This window comes from Carcharodon carcharias, chromosome 2 (assembly GCF_017639515.1).
Source record: "Carcharodon carcharias isolate sCarCar2 chromosome 2, sCarCar2.pri, whole genome shotgun sequence".
Classification (NCBI taxonomy): domain Eukaryota; kingdom Metazoa; phylum Chordata; class Chondrichthyes; order Lamniformes; family Lamnidae; genus Carcharodon; species Carcharodon carcharias.
Window position 1 is genome coordinate 18168894 of NC_054468.1, and position 22151 is coordinate 18191044.

Below are 22151 nucleotides of genomic sequence, written 5' to 3' on the forward strand. Positions count from 1 at the left end.
AGCTTGTCTAAAGTTGCCATTATTTAAGAGGGAGCTTGGACAATGAATGCCAGCTGCTTGTAGCCTCACCAGAGCTAAACCTAACCCTGTTGTAGTTTCATTCCCAGCAGAGACCATAGCTTACTATTGTGAGCAGAAACCTTACCTGCTTTTTCCTCCTGAGGTCGCCAGTTGTGCTGGGGTGAGTTAACATAGTACTGACCACCTGGAACCTTGCTGCTCTGCATGACTCAGTAGCACACCAGGACATTTGCCAGTTTTATTATTCTAGATCCAATGAAAGTTTATTTTTATACAATCTTACTTCTTGGTGTAACCTTTGTCTTCCCCACACAAAATTGTGTTAAGCAAAATACCTAATAGTACCAGCAACTTTAATAGGAACAGAAATAGATCATTCAGCCTTCTGAGCCTGTTCCACTACTAGATTATGGCAGGTCTGTATCTTAATTCCATTTACCTGCCTTGATCCTGTAACCCTTAAAATCCTCTCAATAAAAATTGATCAATGTATATCTCGACAACTTTTAAGGGAGAGAGTTCCAGGTTTCCATTGTCCTTTGTGTGATGAAGTGCTTCCTGACATTACCCCTGAATGGCCTACCTCTAGCTTTAAGGTTAAGCCACCTCCCCCAGCAGAGGAAATAGTTTCTCTCCATCTACTGTATAAAATCCTTTATCAATTGTAAACAACTCAAGTATACCACCCTGCAAACTTCTATACTCATGGGAGTATACGCAAATATCAGTTAAGACAATTTTACAGACTCAAATGTTGACATATCCTACCACATGAAACAGAAATACCTGGAAAAACTCAGCAGGTCTGGCAGCATCGGTGGAGAAGAACAAAGTTGACGTTTCGAGTCCTCATGATCCTTCAACAGAACTAAGTAAAATGAGGAAAGCGCCCCAAAGACAAAGGCTTGTAGTAGGAGCCAGTTTGTGCCACCCATTGTTGTTCCCATTTCCTGACAGGTTTTAACAAAACACGGATCAGTGATTTCATTCGTCATTAAGGTATCAAGCTTGATAAGTTTCCCAAGTATTTCTGGGCCCAAAATGTAACACATCCAAGAGGCAACAAGAGGAACACAAGAGCAGGCAGATCCAGTGCTATAGCTGGAGTGTGGAAAGTCCCCAAACCCACAATATTTCAGGTTCCAGAAAAATCTGATGGATGATTTGTACTTTCAAACATGTTTTTACGTCCAGGAGCTTAACACTTTCAGTTGCTGAAACTGCTGTTGAAGAAATTTGTAGTGAAAGCAACTCCAATGAGAAAAGCACCCCAAAAACAAAAGACTGTAGTAGAAGCCACCCACTGATTTGTTACTTCAGTATACAAATTATTAAAGTAACTCCTCTGAAGTATCAAAAAGTTACAGATTCAGTCATCCAACTTGACCTTTTTCAGGCTTCACATTAGATTTTTGTTCATCGTTATTTTCCACTCACGTTGGTGGTGCTGCCTTTCAGATGAGCTGTTAAGCCTACTCGCTTGAACAGGAGGATGTAAAAGATCTCTAGGCATTATACTAAGAGGAGCAGGGAGTTTTCCTGGTATTCAAGCCAACATTCCATCCCTTAATCACCACCACCATAAACAGATTTGCTGTCTGTGGGTCCGGCAGCATCTGTGGAGAGAAACTGAGTTAACGTTTCAGGTCAATGGTTCTGATGAAAGGGCACTGACCTGAAACTTTAACACTGTTTCTCTCTCCACAGATGCTGCCTGACCAGCTGAGTATTTCCAGCATTTTTTTGCGCTTCTATTTCAGATTTCCAGTATCTGCAGTATGTTGCTTTACTTTGTTGACTGTGCGCCCTTACTGTTGTGAAAATTGACTGCCTCATTTACCTACTGTACATAACTACAATTCAATAGGTATTTCATGGATTGTAAAGCATTTAAGGATATCTTTAGGGTACAGTAAGGTAGAATGTGCATGGAAGTCTTTCTTTAGAGTGATGATATGAACCAAGGCTGCAAATGACACAGTGGGGACAAAATACCAACCGTGTACAATGACATGTCAGCCTCAGTGAGAATATCACACAGAGAATAACAAGAATCAACCAGCTGCTGCATTAACACTGCAGCCAAATACTGCTCTCTTGGATGAGTGCAGGCCTCATGAGGAACCCCAGTGGTAAAGCATGCATGGTTTCACAGCGAAGAAGCAAAAACATGGACCAGTGTATGAGCTCCCCCTACCCCCCACCTTTTCCAGATAACAGGTTAAGTTTTTATTTTCCTTATTTGCAGTATTGAGCTGGAAAACAAATCTGGGTTGAAGACAGGCATTTGACTATTGGAAACAAAAACAAAAATACCTGGAAAAACTCAGCAAGTCTGGCAGTATCTGCAGAGAGGAACACAATTAACGTTTCAAGTCCGAATGACCCTTCAACAAAACTAAGGAAAAATACAAGAGAGGTGAAATATAAGCTGGTTTAAGGGGGAGTGGGACAGGTAGAGCCAGTGATAGGTGGAGATAACCAAAAGATGTCACAGACAAATGGACAAAGAGGTGTTGAAGGTGGTGATATTATCTAAGGAATGTGCTAATTAAGGGTAGAAAGCAGGACAAGCAAGTTACAGATAGCCCTAGTGGGGGTGGGGTGGGGTGAAGGAATCGAAAAAGGCTAAAAGGTAGAGATAAAACAATGGATGGAAATACATTTAAAAATAATGGAAATAGGTGGGAAAAGAAAAATCTATATAAATTATTGGAAAAAAAGGGGGGGGGGATCGGAAAGGGGGTGGGGATGGAGGAGAGAGTTCATGATCTAAAATTGTGGAACTCAATATTCAGTCCGGAAGGCTGTAAAGTGCCTAGTCGGAAGATGAGGTGCTGTTCCTCCAGTTTGTGTTGAGCTTCACTGGAACAATGCAGCAGGCCAAGGACAGACATGTGGGCATGAGAGCAGGGAGGTCTGGGTAATGCTTATGGACAGACCGAAGGTGTTCTGCAAAATGGTCACCCGGTCTGCGTTTGGTCTATCCAATGTAGAGGAGACCAAATTGGGAGCAACGAGTGCAGTAGACTAAATTGAGGGAAGTGCAAGTGAAATGCTGCTTCACTTGAAAGGAGTGTTTGGGCCCTTGGACGGTGAGGAGAGGGGAAGTAAAGGGGCAGGTGTTGCACCTTCTGTGGTTGCATGGGAAGGTGCCGTGGGAGGGGGTTGAGGTGTAGGAGGTGATGGAGGAGTGGACCAGGGTGTCCCGGAGGGAACGATCCCTGCGGAATGCCGCTGGGGTGGTGAAGGGACGATGTGTTTGTTGGTGGCATCATGCTGGAGTTGACAGAAATGGCGAAGGATGATCCTTTGAATGCGGAGGCTGGTGGGGTGATATGTGAGGACAAGGGGGACCCTATCATGTTTCTGGGAGGGAGAGGAAGGTATGAGGGCGGATGCGCGGGAGATGGGCCAGACACGGTTGAGGGCCCTGTCAACAACTGTGGATGGAAAACCTCGGTTAAGGAAGAAGGAGGACATGTCAGAGGAACTGTTTTTGAAAGTGGCATCATCAGAACAGATGCGACGGAGGTGAAGGAACTGAGAGAATGGGATGGAGTCCTTACAGGAAGTGGGGTGTGAGGAGCTGTAGTCGAGGTACTGTGGGAGTCAGTGGGCTTGTAATGGATCTTGGTGGACAGTCTATCAGCAGAAATTGAGATAGAGAGGTCAAGGAAGGGAAGGGAAGTGTCAGAGATAGACCATGTGAAAATAATGGAGGGGTGGAAATTGGAAGCAAAATTAATAAATTTTTCCAGGTCCGGACGAGAGCATGAAGCAGCACCGAAGTAATCGTTGATGTACCAGAGAAAGAGTTGTGGGAGGGGGCCGGAGTAGGACTGGATCAAGGAATGTTCCACATACCCCATAAAGAGACAGGCATAACTGGGGCCCATGCGGGTACCCATAGCCACACCTTTTATTTGAAGGAAGTGAGAGGAGTTTAAGGAGAAATTGTTCAGTGTGAGAACAAGTTCAGCCAGACGGAGGAGAGTGGTGGTGGATGGGGATTGTTCGGGCCTCTGTTCGAGAAAGAAGCGGAGAGCCCTCAGACCATCCCGGTGGGGGATGGAGGTGTAGAGGGATTGGACGTCCATGGTGAAGAGGAGGTGGTTGGGGCCAGGGAACTGGAAATTGTTGATATGATGTAGGGTGTCAGAGGAATCACGGATGTAGGTGGGAAGGTACCGGACAAGGGGAGAGAGAAGGGAGTCAAGATAACGAGAGATGAGTTCTGTGGGGCAGGAGCAAGCTGACACAATCGGTCTACCGGGACAGTTCAGTTTGTGGATTTTGGGTAGGAGGTAGAAGCGGGCTGTCCGAGGTTGGGAGACTATCAGGTTGGAAACTGTGGAAGGAAGATCCCAAGAGGAGATGAGGTCAGTAACAGTCCTGGAAACAATGGCTTGATGTTCAGTGGTGGGGTCATGGTCCAGGGGGAGGTAGGAGGAAGTGTCATTGCAAACTGGAGGAACAGCACCTCATCTTCCGACTAGGCACTTGACAGCCTTCCGGATGAATACTGAGTTCAACAATTTTAGATCATTAAGTCTCTCCTCCATCCCCACCCCCTTTCCGATCCCCCCTTTATTTTCCAATATTTTATATAGATTTTTCTTTTCCCACCTATTTCCATTATTTTTAAATGTATTTCCATCCATTGTTTTATCTCTACTTTTTAGCCTTTTTCGATTCCTTCACCCCACCCCCACTAGGGCTATCTGTACCTTGCTCGTCCTGCTTTCTACCCTTAATTAGCACATTCCTTAGATAATTTAACCACCTTCAACACCTCTTTGTCCTTTTGTCTATGACATCTTTTGGTTATCTCCACCTATCACTGGCCCTTTATCCAGCTCTACTTGTCCCACCACCAACCCCCCTCCCCCACCCCCGACCCCTTAAACCAGCTTATATTTCACCTCTTCTATTTTTACTTAGTTCTGCTGAAGGGTCATTCGGACTCGAAACGTTAACTGTGTTCCTCTCCACAGATGCTGCCAGACTTGATTAGTTTCTCCAGGTATTTTTGTTTTTGTTTTGGATTTCCAGCATCTGCAGTTTTTTGCTTTTATTTGGCTATTGGAGCTGTCCCATCAATTGTCTGTTAAATTAGCCACACAATTGTACTGAACTGCCCTCGCCACGTTGAGTCTGACGTGGTGGCTGAGATGACAGTTAGCTTTGCCAACTAAGAACTACAGCAAATGTAACTTGATGGTGCAAGGGTGTGGCTCATATAATTATTACTAAATCTCATGTAAATGTTATTCCAAACACATGGTGACTGATGTTCAACCTAGATCTTTGAAACCCTTGCAACATTTCTTTTTAACTCTCTGAAAATGTTGTTCCAAATTTAACTGGACAGCGTCCCAACCATAAACTTTACAACATGGTCATGTTAATAGATGCAAAATGTTTACTTGTCTGTATAATCCACCTGGTTACCTCTTTGCTTCTTCACACTTGCAAACATAATATGGACTAGTCTTCACAGGACTGTGCAGATGATGGCAATATTCAATATGGACTAATAGGGAGGGTGCATCAGTTTTTTTTCCAGTGAAGTGTGAGCTTAGGTGAAAGTGTGCGCCCCATACAGTTTAACCTTTCTTTCCTCAGTTAGGGCTGCTGCCTATTTTCAGCTTCTTTTGCCTTCGTTTGAAACTCAGCGCAAGTTCTTTTTTCCTTCATATAGGCACCAGCAATGAATGTTCGAACGATAAAAAAAAAGCCCATCAACTGCTGCAGGTAATATTCAAATTTCCCTCCCCCCTCCTAAGCAGAAGACTGTGGTTGGACTTTTGGTCAATCGATGAAGCACAGGTCCTGCTAACCCTGCATGTGGAGATCAACCCAAATATGCTGCTCGTGATAGCTTTTAGACACATTGGGCTAGTGCAGTTGAGTCGCCTAGTTATAATAGAATGTAATAGAATGAGACTTGCAAAGTGGGGAAGAACAAAACTAGAAGCCATAAATATAAGGTAGTCACCAAGAAATCCAATAGGGAATTCAGAAGAAACTATTTTATCCAAAGAGTGGTGAGAATGTGGAACTTCCTACCACAAGGAGTTGTTGAGGCAAAAACAGTGCAGATGCATTTAAAGGGAAGCTAAATAAGGATGAGAGAAAAGGGGAATTGAGGGTAATGCTGATAGTTAGATTAGGAAAGGTAGAAGGAGGCTTGAGTGGAGCATAAACGCCGGCACGAACTGATTGGGCCGAATGAGTTGTTTCTTTATTCTATACTCCATGGTATATCCACACGTGAAGCACACTCCCAGTTCTAGCATCAATCAAGGCTTTGATATTAATTATAAACCTCCCTACTATGATGGGGCGAGAGGTTCATGGTGGGAGGGCAGGGACAGGAAGTTAAAAATAAATTTTAATAAAGGGAATGTGTTCCCAAACAGCCACGTTACGTCCAAGTGCCCCACTGTGGAGAGGCTGTACAGTTCATCAGCAACATTTTTTTAAACATTAATTTGTGGGATGTGGGGCAGCTTGGCAAGGCCAGCATTTATTGCCCATCCCTAACTGCCCTTGAGGAGGCAGTGGTGAGCTGCCTTCTTGAACCACTGCAGTCCACGTGGTGTAGGTACACCAACAGGTCTGTTAGGGGCAAGTTCTAGGATTTTGACCCAATGACAGTGAAGGAATGGCGATATATTTCCAAGTCAGGATAGTGTCTTGGAGGAGAGCTTGCAGGTGGTGGTGTTCCCAAGTATCCACTGCCTTTGTCCTTTGAGGTGGTAGAGGTCGCGAGTTTAGAAAGTGCTGTAGAAAGAAGTCATTTGAGTAAGCCGGTGGTGAAAGGGAGCTGGGAGCCACTGGCTCCACATTTTAAGTGTCTGTTATAGTACTCCCAGCAGGAGTGCACCCCCACCCCCTCCCCCGGCTTCTTGCCTTCCAAAGCAAACCTCTGGCTTACCCTCTGCTGACAGTGACCTCTCACTCTCTCGTTTCTGTCCTGGTTATGGACTATGTCCCTGAATGCCAGTCACCCCTCCTCCAGACTGCTGACAATTGTCCTCCATGATCTCTGGCTGCAGCAACCTGCTGCTGGCATATGGACCCAGCAACCAGCCAGGCTGTTAACATGGCTTTATATCAGGCAGGAAGTGGAAGACACAAATGATAAAGGTCCTGCTGTTAAAATCAGCAGGACCTCTGTGACTGCAGCCATGCCTTGCTTGCTCCTTGGGCCATTTTCAGGCTCCTTCGTGTCCTCCCTGCCAATGTCGGAGCCCAAGTGCTCAGTATTTATGATCCATTTCTACCACGCACTTACACCTGATTTCTTACTGGCACTTCTTCGCTAATATTTACTGGTTTCTGGATATTAGGCCAGCTCTAGGTGTTAAACGGAGAACAACGCAGTGTTATCCAGCACCCGGCTTCGTATCCTGATGGCCCTCAGTGGAGCGCGAGCAGCTAAACTGGAGTGCAATTAAGATGCCCGGACCTATCAATTAAATTCCAATTCATTATGCCACTGTTTCTGTGTAGAAGATGTTTAAGGGAAGACTCATTCTCAAGAATCTGTGCCTTATAGCCACCTCATCCCAATGTAGAAATAATTCTCGTTTAAGCACACAGAGCAGGAAATCTGAGCGCCACAGTGCACAACACTGTGACATTTCACTTCTGCAACCTGGCTTGAAATCCAACCCAGATAAGACCATAAGACATAGGAGCAGAAATTAGGCCATTCGGCCCATCGAGTCTGCTCCGCCATTCAATCATGGCTGATAAGTTTCTCAACCCCATTCTCCCACCTTCTCCCCGTAACCTTTGATCCCCTTACCAATCAAGAACCTATCTATCTCTGTCTTAAATACACTCAATGACCTGGCCTCCACAGCCTTCCGTGGCAATGAATTCCATAGATTCACCACTCTTTGGCTAAAGAAGTTTCTCCTCATCTCTGTTCTAAAAGGTCTTCCCTTTACTCTGAGGCTGTGCCCTCGGGTCCTAGTCTCTCCTACTAATTGAAACATCTTCCCCACGTCCTCTCTATCCAGGCCTTTCAGTATTCTGTAAGTTTCAATCAGATCCCCCCTCATCCTTCTAAACTCTATCGAGTATAGACCCAGAGTCCTCAAACGTTCCTCATATGTTAAGCCTTTCATTCCTGGGATCGTTCTCGTGAACCTCTCCAGGGCCAGAACATCCTTCCTGAGATACGGGGCCCAAAATTACTCACAATATTCTAAATGTGGTCTGACCAGAGCCTTATAAAGCCTCAGCAGCACATCCCTGCCTCTATACTCTAGTCCTCTTGAAATAAATGCCAACATTGCATTTGCCTTCCTAACTACCAACTCAACCTGCAAGTTAACCTTAAGAGAATCCTGGACTAGGACTCCCAAGTCCCTTTGCACTCCAGATTTCTGAATTCTCTCTCCCATTTAGAAAATAGTCAATGCCTCTATTCTTCCTACCAAAGTGCATGACCTCACACTTCCCCACGTTGTATTCCATCTGCAACTTCTTTGCCCATTCTGCTAATCTATCCAAATCCTTCTGCAGCCTCCTGCATCCTCAATACTACCTGTCCCTCCACCTATCTTTGTATTATCTGCAAACTTAGCCAGGATGCCCTCAGTTCCTTCATCTAGATCATTAATGTATAAAGTGAAAAGTTGTGGTCCCAACACTGACCCCTGCGGAAATCCACTAGTCACCGTCGCCATCCTGAGAAGGACACCCTTATCCCCACTCTCTACCTCCTGCCAGACAGCCAATCTTCTATCCATGCTAGTACCTTGCCTCTAACACCATGGGCTCTTATCTTACTGAGCAGCCTCCTGTGCAGCACCTTGTCAAAGACCTTATGGAAGTCCAAGTAGATGACATCCATTGGCTCTCCTTTGTCTAACCTACTCATTATCTCCTCAATGAATTCTAACAGATTTGTCAGGCATGACCTCCCTTGATGAAAACATGCTGACTTTGCCTGGTTTTACCATGCACTTCCAAGTATTCTGAAATCTCATCCTTAATAATGGACTCTAAAATCTTACCAACGACTGAGGTCAGGCTAATCGGCCTGTAATTTCCCGCCTTTTGCCTCACTCCCTTCTTAAACAGGGGGGTTACATTAGCGATTTTCCAGTCCCCTGGGACCCTCCCTGATTCCAGTGATTCCTGAAGGATCACCACTAACGCCTCCACTATCTCTTCAGCTACCTCCTTCAGAACTCTGGGGTGTAATCCATCTGGTCCAGGTGATTTATCCACCTTCAGACCTTTCAGTTTTCCTAGCATCTTCTCCTTAGTAATGGCCACCATACTCACCTCTGTCCCCCGACTGTCTTGAACTTTGGGGATGTTACCCGTGTCTTCCACCGTGAAGACTGACGCAAAGTACCTATTCAGTTCCTCCGCCATTTCTTTGTTCCCCACTACTACTTCTCCAGAGTCATTTTCCAGCAGCCCGATGTCCACTTTTGCCTCTCTTTATATATCTAAAAAAACTCTTGCAATCTTCTTTTATATTACTGGCTAGTTTACCCTCATATTTAATCTTCTCCCTCCTTATTTCTTTTTTAGTTGTCCTCTGTTGGTCTTTGAAGGATAAAAATTTGTTCTGCCTACTGACTGCTGAAAGGAGTTGAGTAGCCTGCATCCAGTTCCCAGTGGGTTTAGGTCAAATCTGGTTATAATTGGCATTAGTGTGGGCTAAAATAACACACTGAGGCAGAAAATGTGGGGTTGGATTGTGGTAAATTGTTGGGGCAGAGCTGAGAACAGAGGAAACTTCAGCCCTGCAACTAGATGACCTGAGTTGAAGTCTGAAATGGAAACTTTCAATTCCCAGCCATTAACATACTTCACCTTGTTCTTATTGCTTGTGCTCCATCATGTACTACAGCACATATGGAGAGAAAGAGATCTTGTTCTCTTCTGGCCTTACTTCTCCACCGTCAAGGCTGATATGATTGGTATTACTACCCCCCACCACCCCCCCCCCCCCCCCCCCCCCCCCCCCCCCCCCACCACCAACCCCCACCGTCAGTGTGTAAATTCACGGTGAGACTTTTGACAGCTTGGTGAATTAGCACCAAATACATTGCAACTAATCTAAGCGTATAGCTTTATCTTCACATTGGGACTATTTAACTCGCATTAATCAAAATGGACTCCCTATTGGCTTTTATGCAATATACTTGAATACAAGCCAAACTAAGCATCACAATCATTACCAAGAGGTTACAAGCATGTCGAAGGAACTATGGATCTTACTCCTAGCTGTTTGGTCAGAAATTTCAATTCAAGAGGGAAATAACCAATTACTTGCAAAAATGATTTCCCACGGTTAAGCAGGCTAATAGAATGGCTGAATACAAAAATAATGTTAAATTGTAAATCCAAATTTGGGATATTATAGAGAAGAATAAAAGTACAACAATAAAGAACTTATGTTCATATAGAACCTTTAATGAGCATCCCAAAGTGCTTTACTGGAGCATGATCAAACAAAATATGACACTGAGCGACATAAGGAATTATGAGGTCAGATGAACAAAATCTTGGTTTCAAGGGGTATCTTGAAGGAAGGAAGTGAAGTAGAGAGGTGGAGAGGTGTAGGGAAGGAATTACAGAGCTTGGGGCCTGGGCGATTGAAGACATAAGAGGACATAAGGAGGCTACAAAGGGACATAGATAGGTTAAGTGAGTGGACAAAGATCTGGCAAATGGAGTATAATATGGGCAAATGTGAAATTGTCTATTTTGGCAGGAAGAGTAAAAAATAAGCTTATTATCTAAATTGTGAGAGATTGCAGACCTCTGAGATTCAGAGGGATCTGGGTGTCCTCGTGTATGAAGCACAAAAGACTAGTGTGCAGGTACAGCAAGTAATTAGGAAAGCTAATAGAATGTTATCATTTATTGTGAGGGGAATTGAATACAAAAGCAGGGAGATTATGCTTCAGTTGTACGTGGCACTGGTGAGACCACATCTGGAGCATTATGTACAGTACTGGCCTCCTTATTAAAGGAAAGGTTCTTGATTAACAAGGAGGTGAAAGATTATCAAAGGTAGGCGGGAATGTAGGGCTGAGGTTACATTCAGATCAGCATTAGAAGCTGTTCCGAGAAGGTTTACTAGATTAATACCAGGAATGGGTGGGTTGTCTTATGAGGAAAGGTTGGACAGGTTAAGTTTGTATCCGCTGGAGTTTAGAAGAGTAAGAGGTGAAATCTTTAATATCCTGAGGGTTCTTGACAGGATGGATGTGGAGAGGATATTTCCTCTTGTGGGAGAATCTACAACTAGGGTCACTGGTCACTGTTTAAGAATAAGCAGTTGCTCATTTAAGACAGAGCTGAGGAGAATTTTTTTCTCTCAGAGGGTCATGAGTCTTTGGAGCTCTCTTCCTCCAAAGGTGGCGGAAGCAGAGCCTTTGAACATTTTTAAGGCAGAGCTAGATAGATTCTTGATTAACAAGGGGTGGTGAAAGGTTATCGGGGGTAGGCAGGAACGTGGGGTTGAGGTTACATTCAGATCAGCCATGATCTTATTGAGTGGCGTATCAGGCTCGAGGGGCCGAGTGGCCTACTCCTGTACTAATCTGTACGTTCTTATGTGAGATGCCGCCACCAATTAAAATCAGGGATGCTCAAAAGGTCAGAGTTAGAGGAGTGCAGATATCTTGGAGGCTTGTGCTGTTGGACGAGATTACAGAGATAGGGAGATGCGAGGCCATGGGGGGATTTGAAAACGAGGATGACAATTTTAAAATCAAGATAAAAGCAAAAAAACTGCGGATGCTGGAAATACAAAACAAGAACAAAAATACCTGGAAAAACTCAGCAGGTCTGACAGCATCTGCAGAGAGGAACACAGTTAACGTTTCGAGTCCGAATGACCCTTCAACAGAACTAAATAAAAATAGAAAAGAGATTAAATATAAACTGGTTTAAGGGCGGTGGGACAGGTAGAGCTGGATAGAGAGCCAGTGATAGGTGAGATAACCAAAAGATGTCACAGACAAAAGGACAAAGAGGTGTTGAAGGTGGTGATATTATCTAAGGAATGTGATAATAGGTGACATTAAGGGTAGAAAGCAGGACGAGCAAGGTACAGATAGCCCTAGTGGGGTTGGGGTGGGGAGAAGGGATCGCGAATAGGCTAAAAGGTAGAGATAAAACAATGGATGGAAATACATTTAAAAATAATGGCAATAGGTAGGAAAAGAAAAATCTATATAAATTATTGGAAAAAAGGGGGATTGGAAAGGGGGTGGGGAAGGAGGAGAGAGTTCATGATCTAAAATTGCTGAACACAATTTTCAGTCTGGAAGGCTGTAAAGTGCCTAGTCAGAAGATGACGTGCTGTTCCTCCAGTTTGCGTTGAGCTTCACTGGAACAATGCAGCAGGCCAAGGATGGACATGTGGGCATGAGAGCAGGGTGGAGTATTGAAGTGGCAAGCGACAGGGAGGTCTGGGTAATGCTTGTGGACAGACCGAAGCTGTTCTGCAAAGGGGTCACCCAGTCTGCGTTTGGCCTCTCCAGTTTGGAGGAAACCGCATTGGGAGCAGCGAATGCAATAGACTAAATTGAGGGAAGTGCAAGTGAAATGCTGCTTCACTTGAAAGGTGTGTTTGGGCCCTTGGACGGTGAGGAGAGGGGAAGTAAAGGGGCAGGTGTTGCACCTTCTGTGGTTGCATGGGAAGGTGCAGTGGGAGGGGGTTGAGGTGTAGGAGGTGATGGAGGAGTGGACCAGGGTGTCCCAGAGGGAACGATCCCTATGGAATGCCGCCTGGGGGGGCGGTGGGGTGAAGGGAAGATGTGTTTGGTGATGGCATCATGCTGGAGTTGGCAGAAATGGCGGAGGATGATCCTGTGAATGCGGAGGCTGGTGGGGTGATATGTGAGGACAAGGGGGACCCTATCATGGTTCTGGGAGGGAGAGGAAGGTGTGAGGGCGGATGCGCGGGAGATGGGCCAGACACGGTTGAGGGCCCTGTCAACCACCGTGGGTGGAAAACCTCGGTTAAGGAAGAAGGAAGACATGTCAGAGGAACTGTTTTTGAAAGTTTTCCCACCTATTTCCATTATTTTTAAATGTATTTCCATCCATTGTTTTATCTCTACCTTTTAGCCTATTAAAATCAAGATGTTGCTTGACCGGGAGCCAGTGAGGTCAGGGGTGATAGCTGCAAAAATCTGCAAGCTCTGCTGCTCTGGGAAAAAAAAGTTTCAAACATTGAGTTGGGGTGTCATTTAGTTGGCAGATGGCAATGCTAATTACAGAGCAACGACTTGAACCCATATGGGAAGATCCAAAAGCTCAGATCTGCACCAGATTATTCGTGTGTCTGCAAAACTAATCTACAATGACTTCTCCTTACATTTCATTTACATGACATAAAGCTGAGGAATGAACAGATAGAGTAGAAAGACAATATTTCACTGCGAATTCAAGCGCTTTACTTGTAGTAAATCATTGCAGGAAAAATAATGCATTCACCAAGGTGATTATAGCTGAGGCTTCCAAACAAAAGGTGTCATCTTTGTTAAGGGCAACTAAGTGTTGTGCCCTAAAGATGCGTTTGAATTGGTGCTCGCTGGGGACAAAATTATTGGCCACCGTACTGTCAAAGGTTGCAGCCAGTTTGAATACAACCACTGTCTTGTCCTGTAGAAGGGGCATTTAAACCCCAGCATGCCCAATGGAAATCATCTACTGCTCTTTCTCCATCCTATTGCAAGAGCTTAGCTTCCATTGTCAGGTTGAAGATTTTGGAGGTGGTCCTTCATTTCTTATCTGGTGAAGTCAGCAACCCAAGAATATTGGGTGCTCCGATGAAGGTTTACACCCGGCACGTTGACCGGGATTTTCTGACCCCGTTGTGAGAGGTCCTGCCATGGGAGATTCGGCAGCCCAGCCAAAAGCCCATTGACTTTTGGTGGGGCCAGAAATTCCCGCCTATTAAATTTTCCCTATGCTAAATGTTCCCTATGCTAATCAGCTTGCTGAATATCCCTAACCGTGAAATGTCCTGGCGTAACACCGGCATTGTCTTACAATTGGGACAGCCGTTTATGGAAAATATTCCTTTTGAGGCTAAGAGAGAGATTTAAATGCAAAGATGTGTAGATAGCAATGAGGCCACACGAGCACTTTCTCCTTCAGAAGGTTTATTGACGGGTTAACCTGGGAACTGGTTAACAGATCTGTCAGAAAGCTTTGTTATTCTATCGAAAACAAACTACAATATGCCAGCAGGTTGCTTGGAATGTAAATCACAACATACATAAGAATTAATTGAAGAAAACCTGTTGGTCAGGATCACTACAAAGGCTCTACTGCCCTTGTGGTAAATGCTTAACCTCGTTATATTCCCCTGCTCTGTTTCCACCCTTGTTCTGCTAGTAACACAGCTAAAAGCTGGGTCAATTGTCAAGGAAACCAAGCCATGAAAATTTAACTAACTGACTTTTGGACAAAAGTTAATGTTTCTCTCAAAACAGCTGGAATGACTGGTCTACTTGCTCAATGTCTGACAGGAATATAGAATATGCTCCATATATATGTACACTAATTTAAAATTAATACTTGCTACTTATACCTATTGAGGGTTTTAAATCACCAAGGATCCATCATATCATTGCTATAGTACTTCTCACCATCACACATTTCTCATATTGCAGCAATCCCACTTGAGAATAATTGCTGATCTCACCATCATGTCAGTGGAAGCAACAAAGAAATGGATTGCCTTGTTATTACAAACAGCAGAACATGAGTGTGCGCCTCTCAAAGCTAGAAACAAAGTGAATCAGCTCCAAATTAACTGGTCACCATTCCTCGTTTATTTGAATCGCAGAAAGTCATATGGAGCAGAAAAAGGAGGGTGGTGGGTGGGGAGAAAATGGGCCCTTTAGTTGATTTTATACTTGTTCCACATATACATCCAGCTCTACCTCACCACCACCTCTCTCTCGACCACGCCTCTGTCATGAAATTACCAAGCTGCTTATTCCACATCCAGTACTGGATGAGCAAAAACTTCCTCCAGTAAAATACTGGGAAGACCGAAGCCATTGTTTTTGGTCCCTGCTACAAACTCTGTCCTCTAGCTACCAACTCCATCCCTCTTCCTGGTAATAATCTGAGGCTGAGCCAGGCTGTGTGTGTAACTTTGATGTCATATTTGATCTTGAGATGAGTTTCCGACCACATACTGACTTCATCACTAAGATCACCTATTGCTTCCTGACTTCGGCCCTGAATCAGCTGCTGAAACTCTCATCCGTGCCTCTGTTACTTCTGGATCTGACCATTCCAGGCCTCTCACACTCGTAGTCTGTAACCTCTACCCTCCATAAAGTTAAGGTCATCCAAAACTCTGCTGCCCCATAGTCTTACTTGCACCATGTCCTGTTTACCTACCACTCATGTGCTCAGTGACCTAACTGACACCCTCTTAAAGCAAAACCTGTTAAAGCAAAACCTTCATCCTTCGCCCCTCCCTGTCTCTGTAATCTCCTCCAGGCCCACAATCTGCTAAGATATGTGTGTTCAGATATCTGGACCATCCCCAATTTAATCACTCCACCACTAAGCTATCTGTCTTTCTTCCTTTAAGATACCCCTTAAAACTTTCCTCTTTCACCACACTTCCGACCACTTCTGATCTGCCCTAATTTTTTTTCATTCATGGGATGTGGGCATTGCCGGCTAAGCCAACATTTATTGCCCATCCCTAATTGCCCTTTGTTCAGAGGGCATTTAAGGGTCATATATAGGCCAGACCAGGTAAGGATGGCAGATTTCCTTCCCTAAAGGTCATTAGTGAACCAGGTGGGTTTTTACAACAATCGACAATGGTTTCATGGTCATCATTAGACTTTTAATTCCAGATTTTTATTGAATTCTGCCATGGTGGGATTCGAACCCAGGTCTCCAGAGCATTACCCCTGGGTCTCTGGATTACTAGTCAAGTGACAAGACCACTACACCATCGCCTTTATTACCTAATGTGGTTCACTGTCAAACTTTGCTTCACAACACTTCTGTGAAGCATTTTGGGCCCAATTTATTACTTTGAAGGCACTACATAAATGCAAGTTTTTGTTGTTGCTGTTGTGTGAAGGTGAGTTCAGCTGCCCTCAAAGGGACTCATCAACTCAATGCTCCAGAAACTAAAGCTGGGGCTCCAGAGACAAAAGGATATTGATTTCACCTTGTCACTCAAAGATATGGTTGCATAAGCTCTGGGAATCACCAACGTTTAGATACTGATCAATCCAACAGACTGCATTTCCAATGCCAGCTAACTAGGTATTTAAGCAAAGGGAAATCTTAAAATCTCCTCAACTTGCAGTAGTCGTGGACACTGATCACCATCCTGATTTGGAAATATATCGCCGTTCCTTCACTGTCGCTGGGTCAAAATCCTGGAACTCCCTCCCTAACAGCACTGTGGGTGTACCGACACTACATGGACTGCAGCGGTTCAAGAAGGCGGCTCACCACCACCTTCTCAAGGGCAATTAGGGATGGGTAATAAAAGCACTGACCTAGCCAGTCATGTCCATGTCCCGTGAAAGAATTTTAAAAAATGATAATTTGACAGTCAGCACCTTTGTTAGTCACAACAATGAAATGCATTTACAACCTTTATTAGGCATTTTCTTAAATAACTGTTATTAATGATTTGCTAATCACAGAATCACACAGTGCAGAAGAGGCCCTTCGGCCCATCGAGTTTGCACCGACATGTGAGAAACACCTGACCTACCTGCCTAATCCCATTTACCAGCACTTGGCCCATAGCCTTGAATGTTATGATGTGCCAAGTGCTCATCCAAGTACTTTTTAAAAGATGTGAGGCAACCCACCTCCACCACCCTCCCAGACAGCGCATTCCAGACCGTCACCACCCTCTGGATAAAAAAGTTTTTCCTCACATCCCCCAAGACCTCCTGCCCCTCACCTTGAACTTATGCCCCCTCGTGACTGACCCTTCAACTTAGGGGAACTGCTGCTCCCTATCCACCCTGTCCATGCCCCTTGTCAGTCAAACTGTTAGCTGGCCTTACTCCATCTATTAATCACTTATATACGTAATGATTAAACTATCTTTTTGCAGTCAATAACTGGTTGTCATGTCTTATTCGTTGACTCTTTAAGGATAAGGTGAAGCAGGATTAATTCACAATAGCTTGTGTACCTACATTGTGGAGTTGTAAGGGGAACTGAAATCTAGTCTGAACTGGTTCATGTAAGATGGATCGGAAGCCAAAATAGGTATCACTCACTCTTAAGCTTAAATTTGGCTTTTAAACCTCAGACAGTTCATTAGTGAGGAATTAAGTGAAGGTTTTACGAGTTCCTCAGCACATACAGGCTGGGATACTAAGATCAAGTGCTCTTACATTCACCTCACCATCACCTCCCCACCCTCCTGTAATGTATCTAACTAGTTAACATTTCAGGCTGTACTTTAAAGAGGGTCAACAGAAACCAGTGTATAAAAGTGAACATACTGGGACGCTATCAGAAAAAGTAATCATCTAAATAACTTACCAAACATCACAGTGGATGTCAATTCACTAAATAATGATAAAACCAGTAAGATGGGTGAGTAAAATTTGTTAATCAATCATCTACGCTCTACATTCTTGCTATTTAGTAAGTCTTGTCCAGGCATATATCCCTGTAAGTTAACTCCAATGTCAGCAGGGAGGCACCAAACCACAATGTTACTTGAAAGAGCAACACCTGTCTGAACATGGGATATGGAGCAAAGGCAGGTATATGGAGTTAGGTCTCATATCAGCCATGATCTCCTTGAATGGTGGAACAGGCTCAATGTGTTAAATGGCTTCCTCCTGTTCTTAGGTGTTACAGCTGAATTTCATAGGCTTCATTTAAAAGCATTGGCATCACTCTGTTTTGGAAAAGCTTTTCCTCACACTAGTCACTAATCCCGATGTTCCTGTGCCCCTAGCAGGAATTTGCTAGAAACATTAGAACATAGGAACAGTAACAGGTCAGTCATCTCCCCCCTACCCAACCTGTTCTGTCATTCAATTAGATCACTGCTGATCTCTATCTTAACTCCATTTACTCCCCTTGATTCTGCAAATTTACCAAACCAAAATCCAGTCTTATTCATTTTGAAATTTTCAATTGACCCCCACCGTCAACCACTTATTTGTGGGAAGAGAGTTCCAGATTTCCTCGATGCTTTGTGCTTGCTGGCCAAGTTGATGATGGAGGTGGGGTGGGGGGGACATCTGGATTGCCAGTGTCTGCCTCTTGGATGTTACACCTGGAGTCAGAATTTTTTAATAACTGCGCTGCCGACATGGAAACATTAGTGACTAATTAGAAGCTATCACAAGCCTGCAGTGGGAATCAGCTGAGCACGTTTGAACACGTGAAACTCGCGTGTTTCACAGACATACCTGTTGGAACGGCCGGGCTTGCACCTGCTGCCGGAGGAGGCGCTGCTGTTGTTGCTGCTGCAAGAGCTTCATCTGCAGCAACTGTTGCTGAGGAGAGATGGTGGGCATGGAGGGAGGCTGCATCATGGAACCAGAGCGCCGCTGCAACATGTTAGTGAGGGCCTGCTTGGTGTTTGTGGGTGTGAACTGACCTGTCGGATCCAACCGGGGTCCTCCTGAAAGCAGAAAAGGAAACAATCGTACGATTTTGCCACTGCGATAAACAATCAGGTTTCCTTGGGGACTCCCTTTCACACCCCTTCTATTTGCCAGGATCAATGGCGGAGGCAATCCTTTCTCCGAGATCTCCAGAACCACCTGGCTTTAAGGTACCATCTGCAGAGACAGTAACAGCGGGACTGGCAAATATAAAGGCTGCTGCTTGAGGGACTGAATGGCCTACTCCTTGCTCCTTTGCTGGCAGGAGAGTCCATCATTACCTCTGGCTTTACAATTGGGCACCAAGGTGGTTTCCTAACTGCTGACTGGTAGCTGTTGCTCAGCTTTTACTGGAGGGCTTTGAAACCTGCCCCCCTAATGTAAACAGAGGAGATTCCACTGCAGAGGGGCCTCAAAGTCTGGTATTTATTTCCCAGCCCTAGTTGTCCAGAGGTGACAGTGCTGAGCTGCTTTCTCGAGCCTTTACAGTACGTGTCACACTGTGGTGTTATCCACGTTATTATTTCTATTGGTTTCAGGAAATCTAGCAACTATCTCGGCCAATCCACAGAACAGTTAAAAAGTCAAACGGGTTGATGTGGGACCGGAGTCATAACAGGCCAGGCCGAGTAAGGACAGGAGGCTTCCGTACCTTAAAGGTTATTACTGAACCAGTTGGGCTTTTACGGCCATCCGACACTATATATCCTAAACTCCATTAATGCATTTTAACTTAACATAATTAAAAATCTGGCATGCTTAATGCTAAATTCGACAGCTTCACGGTCAGTACTGTATTACTAAATCCAGCTTTTTATCCTCAGACTTAAAAAATAAGTAAAGATCTTAAAGTTTTGGTGTCGAAACATATACTTTTTTTTAAATTCGTTCACGGTCAGCATTTATTTCCCTCGTTCAGGGGGCATTTAAGAGTCAACCACATTGCTGTGGGTCTGGAGTCACATGTAGGCCAGACCAGGTAAGGACGGCAGATTTCCTTCCCTAAAGGACATTAGTGAACAAGATGGGTTTTTTATGACAATGGGTTTCACGGTCATCATTATACTTTTAATTCCAGATTTTTTTTTTATTGATCTCAAATTCCACTATCTGCCCTGGGCATTACCCTGGGTCTCTGGATTACCAGTCCAGCGACAAGACTGTTACACCACCACCTCCCCCTGGAGTACTACGAAATAGCATGACTGCGCTTCCTAGTTTGCCCTGAAATCAGGTTCATTTTGTGTTGTGGGTTCTTATCCATTTTGTGAAGGCTGCATTAAATTCGTGTCAACTGACTTCCAAACCATCAGCTGGGGTTGTATTCCAATCCAGGACCCAGAGATGAAAAGTCAAGCTGGCTTACGAGCGGCTTGTTATAATGGCAAACTGAAAGTATCTTTTTCATTTGGCTTGCGTTAGGTTAGGTTGACTGTGCTATTTCATTTCCCACAAATAACTGCTGGTATTAAGGCGGGGGATGTCCCACCTTTACTGTGTGCTTTTCAAACAGTGTGCAACTTGCTACCGATTCCCAGAATAAAACAGTCACCTCTGGCATAAGGGGAAGGTCTATTCCATAATGCACAGCACTGGTGTATGGAACATGTTTCCCCCCCTTCCTAGCTTTCCAGACAGGTTTCTTGTATAAGGATCTGACCCACTGAATATGGTTCCTGTTGATGAAGAGGAGGGGCTACCTGCTTGCATGCCTCCACATTTCAAGATAGGTGCCTATGAGGAAGGTCATTCAGGTTAACTTATCACTTATTTGGCTCGAAAAACCTGCACTACTACATCAAATATTTTTTAAATGAAAGATTTTTTACTGCCTCCACTACACTGATGTAGGCTATTAGAGGGTACCCAATCCTCCAGGGGTCTCCAGAATTTAAAGATTAACTTCTTGAGACTGCTACAAGCACCCCCCAGACAGTAAGGACATCTACAGGCATCCAAGATGGAAGTGAGTGGCTAAAGTTAATTCCTGCACTGTAAGAATTCACCAAGGCTACTTAAGCAGTACTTTCCAAAACCACCACCACTAGCATTTAGAAGGACAAGGGCAGCAGACACATGGGAACACCACCTCCTGGAAGTGCCCCTCCAAGCCACTCACCATCCCGACTTGGAAATATATCACTGTTCCTTCACAGTCGCTGGGTCAAAATCCTGGAACTCCCTTCCCAACAGCACTGTGGATGTAGCTACAGCACATGGACTGCAGCGGTTCAAGAAGGCAGCTCACCACCACCTTCTCAAGGGCAATTAGGGATGGGAAATAAATGCTGGCCTAGCCAGTGACACCCACATCCCATAAATGAATAAAAAGAACATTAAAGGATGAAACTGGGAATTAATAATGGGAAACAAAGAAGCGGGAGAGACCTGTCTTCATAATGCAAGACACGAAATTAAGCAATAATAGTAAAAAAATCAGAGGGCAAAAGGGAGGGAAGAACTTAAAACAATTATAACTGAAGAAAAGTATTAGGCAAACTAATGGACTAAAGGATGACAAGTCCCCTGGACTGATGGCTGTAATCTTCCAAGGTACCCTAGAACTTGGAAAGGTCCCAGCAAATTTGAGAAACCTCAAATGGAACACCTCTATTCAAGAAAGGAGAGAGACAGAAAACCAGTTAGCCTGACATCTGTCATTGGGATAATGCTGGAATCCAATTCCAGGTTCTCGTACTATAAGGGAGTTAAGGGTTTCGGGGAACATGCAGGGATCCGCTAATGATCTCGAATGGTGGAGCAGGTTCGAGGACCCTTACGGCCCACTCCTGCTCCTATTTCTTATGTTCTGAAGTAGGAGGAGAAAAGCATCATTTCCTTTTTCAATTTCTTTCTACAGCTTCATTTGTTAGAAAAAGTATTGGAAATTGGTGGAGAAAGGTGTTTTAATGGGGAGGGGAATTGGAGAAGGGAGGTCATGTGATGAAACCTCAAGAAATCTGTCCGATCAGTGTTGGTAACTCTTCAGTGGTCTTCAACTTGCCGTTTAGCAGAATGAATCTATGCCTCCTTGCTCTAATCACATGGAAGACCTGGAATCAGTGTTCCAGATTGGCCTTTTCTACACCATTTACTTTCATATTTACATCTGAAACATCCTATCTCAGCTGCCTCCATTCAAGACCAGAGATTAATCCTTTACATATGGACCTAGTCCTGTCCTGGTGACAAAAACCTGAACTGACATTTCTCCTTATTCCTGCTTCACTAATGTCTACCTACCATGCTCCATCCTGACAGACAGAGAGAGAAACAGAGATGGAGAGGGACAGAGGTAGATAGAGAGAGAGACAGACAGACAGACAGGCAGAGACAGACCGAGAGGGAGACAGAGAGAGGAAGACAGAGAGAGGAAGACAGAGAGAGAGGGAGACAGAGAGAAAGAGAGAGAGACAGAGACACAGGCAGAGAGAGAGAGACACACACACACACACACACACACACACACACAGAGGGACACAGAGAGGT

General features: G+C 44.5%; 1 protein-coding gene across 1 annotated transcript in view; it reads right to left on the reverse strand.

Moving 5' to 3' along the window:
* The window catches only part of LOC121270800 (mediator of RNA polymerase II transcription subunit 12-like protein), a 604195-nt gene that overhangs the window by 50904 nt on the left and 531140 nt on the right, over nucleotides 1-22151 (reverse strand). Inside the window, exon 38 of the mRNA XM_041176240.1 lies at nucleotides 18465-18679. Within this exon, the coding sequence (XP_041032174.1) occupies nucleotides 18465-18679 (215 nt within the window). The remainder of the gene's footprint in view (nucleotides 1-18464; nucleotides 18680-22151) is intronic.